Below are 2,420 nucleotides of genomic sequence, written 5' to 3'. Positions count from 1 at the left end.
GCCCGGGGCCGGGGTGGCGGGTTCAGCGGCCTTGTGGGTTTGCGCCTGTTCCTGGAGGAAGGCGGCGCGCTGCTGACGCTTGCGCTTCTGGGCTCTTTGTTGCCTGGCGCTGTGTTAGTATGGTGGACAGCCGAGGGAAGCGAACAACAAGCTGGAGGGAGTGCGCTGGTCGGACGAGCACACATGAGGGGCAGAAGGAGGTTACGCACTCTGCAATGGCCTTGTTGGCCGCTCTGGCAGATTCAAAGACGGCAGCGGCGGCGGCCGAGGTGGAGACGGCCTCGGGCGCCTCGTCGTCCGAGTCTTCGGAAGCGTCCGAGTCGTCGATCGTGTCCTTGCGGCTGGGCTCGGGCACAGGCGCAGGCGCAGGCTGCTCGGCGCCGGGAATGATGGTCTCGGCGGCCCCGGCTTCGGCCTCGTCTTGGTCGTTGTCCTCGGCGGCGCTGCCGCTGAGACCATGCTCATCTTCGTCTGTTTTGGCGCGAATCTCAACTACCAGCGATGATGAGTTGCCTGGGGCTGGGGATTCGCTCGCATCCTGGGTCTCGTCCTCGGCCTCTGCGTCGGCCTCTGGCTCGTCCTTGACCGCTTGTTTCCTGGACTTGGCGCGCACGGGGAGCTTGCGCTGGCGCTTGGGAGTGCCGGCGGCCGGGCTGTTCTGCGAGGAGGATGGGGCAGCGGCGTCGAGGTCTAGGTCCAGAGCGTCGCCAGACTTGCGCTTCCTCATGTTGCGTGTGGTGACCATTTTGGTGTTTGTGTGATGATGACAGGAGGCAGATGGGTTTCCTGCTGTGGCGCCCGGACTGAGCTGCTGAGGCGAGCTTCTCACCGTACGCAGACTAAGAGAGGATCCTGAGGTGACTGCGTGGCGGGGAACGTATGGGCCGGTGGATCGGGGTGGAGGGAAGAGATTTTTGAGTCACGTTCTTTCGTTGTTCCTCCTGTCTACGGCCGTCGAGTTGATGATATATCGAGCGTGGAATTGATATGTGAAAATACTCCAGAAGGAGGTGAGGTCGTCGCGGTTGACGGCTAGAAAATTGAGTGTCAAGTGAGATTTTTGGGGGTGGAGTCGAGGGGTGGATCCGAAGCGTGTGATTGGCTTGGAGGGGACCCCTGCTCCTGCCCGTTCCAACGTCGTCTCTTGATCGCGCTTGCCCAGGCCCCAACTCCTTCTCACCTGCCTACTAGGTACCTTAAACCTACCTACTGCTACCTTGCCTGACCTTTGCAGGCACATAAGTTGATCAGGTTGCTTCATTTGCCTGCTGTGTTCCATCTGTACATCGCCATTTCCATCTCCACCAGACACCCTTCCTGGAATGGACAGGTAGCCCAATGCTCTGCCGCCATCTCTCTTCACGGCGAGCAGCATGGCGCGCTACTCAGATGCTGTGCTCTGGCCGCTGCTCGCCATCGCCATCAGCAGCGCGAAGGCCCCTGGACTTGGTCCGTACGTACTCCAGTGATCGCAGTAGAATGCGTCAAAGGGCCGCGCCGAAGCCTGCCCCATCGCCATCGCCGAGGAGGAGACCTGAGACGATGGCAGAATCTCGCCCACTTGAAGTGCGCCCTCGGTCGCCAGACGACTTCAAGCTCACGACGCCAAACCGAGAAGGCTTCACCCTCGACCACAAAAGAGTGCACCGCATCTACAGCGAGTTTCTGAACGCGGCGTCCGGGCTTCACCAGGGGCAGAAACACTGGCTTTCTGAGTTTGCCAAGGGTATGCCCTCCCCTCTTTACGCCTTTCACCTCTCGCATACCCCGAAATCCCCCCCCCCTCTCTCACCACAGTATTGACCAGTCACGGCAGAGCACGATATAAAACCTCAGGACTTCTACGAGGTGGCACTCCGCATGTCAGATCTTGGCCCCCTCTCAAGGGTCGAGCATGAGTCCCAGTCTCGCATGCTCGACTCGGCCAGCGAGCTCGGTCACGTCCCCGCCACACTCCACATCATCCGCACCGTGCTCTATGGGAAGAGCCCGGAGAACCTGCAGCGCTCTTGTCCCCGCGCCTACGCCCGCTTCCGCACTCTCGTCGACGAGGGCCGGAACCCCGACGCCCTGACCCTCGAGGGCAAACTCCACGCGCTGCGCGGCGAGAGGGACCAGGCTGTCGCGCTGTTCCGCCGCGCCAAGGATGTCGCTGCAGCCGCAGTTGCCAGCGGCGGCGGCGGATTTCAGTGGAAGAATCTGTGCCAGGTCGAGCTTGCCAAGCTGCAGGAGGCTGTCGGTGCCAGGCAGGATGCCTACCGGGAGTACCGCGCGCTGGCCGACGCCGGTGACGCCCGAGGTGTGCTACTATCTAGGGGACGCTCGACGCGTGCATGCCGGGGACGGTTCTGGCTAGTGCATGAAGCCTAGGTGAGACAGCTCTTTGATTTTATGCCGCTCTGGTAGGATAATTTGTTGGT

At 61.6% G+C, this 2,420-nt stretch overlaps 2 protein-coding genes across 2 annotated transcripts; one reads left to right on the top strand and one right to left on the bottom strand.

Moving 5' to 3' along the window:
* Nucleotides 1-22: 22 nt before the first annotated feature.
* Nucleotides 23-745, bottom strand: VDBG_08933 (predicted protein; the record flags this gene model as incomplete). Its single annotated transcript, XM_003001091.1, has 1 exon — nt 23-745. One exon carries the CDS (start codon nt 743-745, stop codon nt 23-25), a length of 723 nt encoding a protein of 240 aa, XP_003001137.1.
* A 593-nt stretch (nt 746-1,338) lies between these two features.
* On the top strand, nt 1,339-2,370 carry VDBG_08932 (predicted protein; the record flags this gene model as incomplete). The annotated part of the gene is made up of 2 exons (XM_003001090.1): nt 1,339-1,726; nt 1,808-2,370. The coding sequence occupies 2 exons, from the start codon at nt 1,339-1,341 to the stop codon at nt 2,368-2,370; spliced, it is 951 nt and encodes a 316-aa protein (XP_003001136.1).
* Between the last annotated feature and the right edge of the window lie 50 nt (nt 2,371-2,420).

This window comes from Verticillium alfalfae, genomic scaffold (genome assembly GCF_000150825.1).
Source record: "Verticillium alfalfae VaMs.102 supercont1.13 genomic scaffold, whole genome shotgun sequence".
Taxonomy (NCBI): domain Eukaryota; kingdom Fungi; phylum Ascomycota; class Sordariomycetes; order Glomerellales; family Plectosphaerellaceae; genus Verticillium; species Verticillium alfalfae.
Note: the sequence above shows the minus strand (reverse complement) of the source record. Positions and strands in the feature narration are given on the sequence as shown.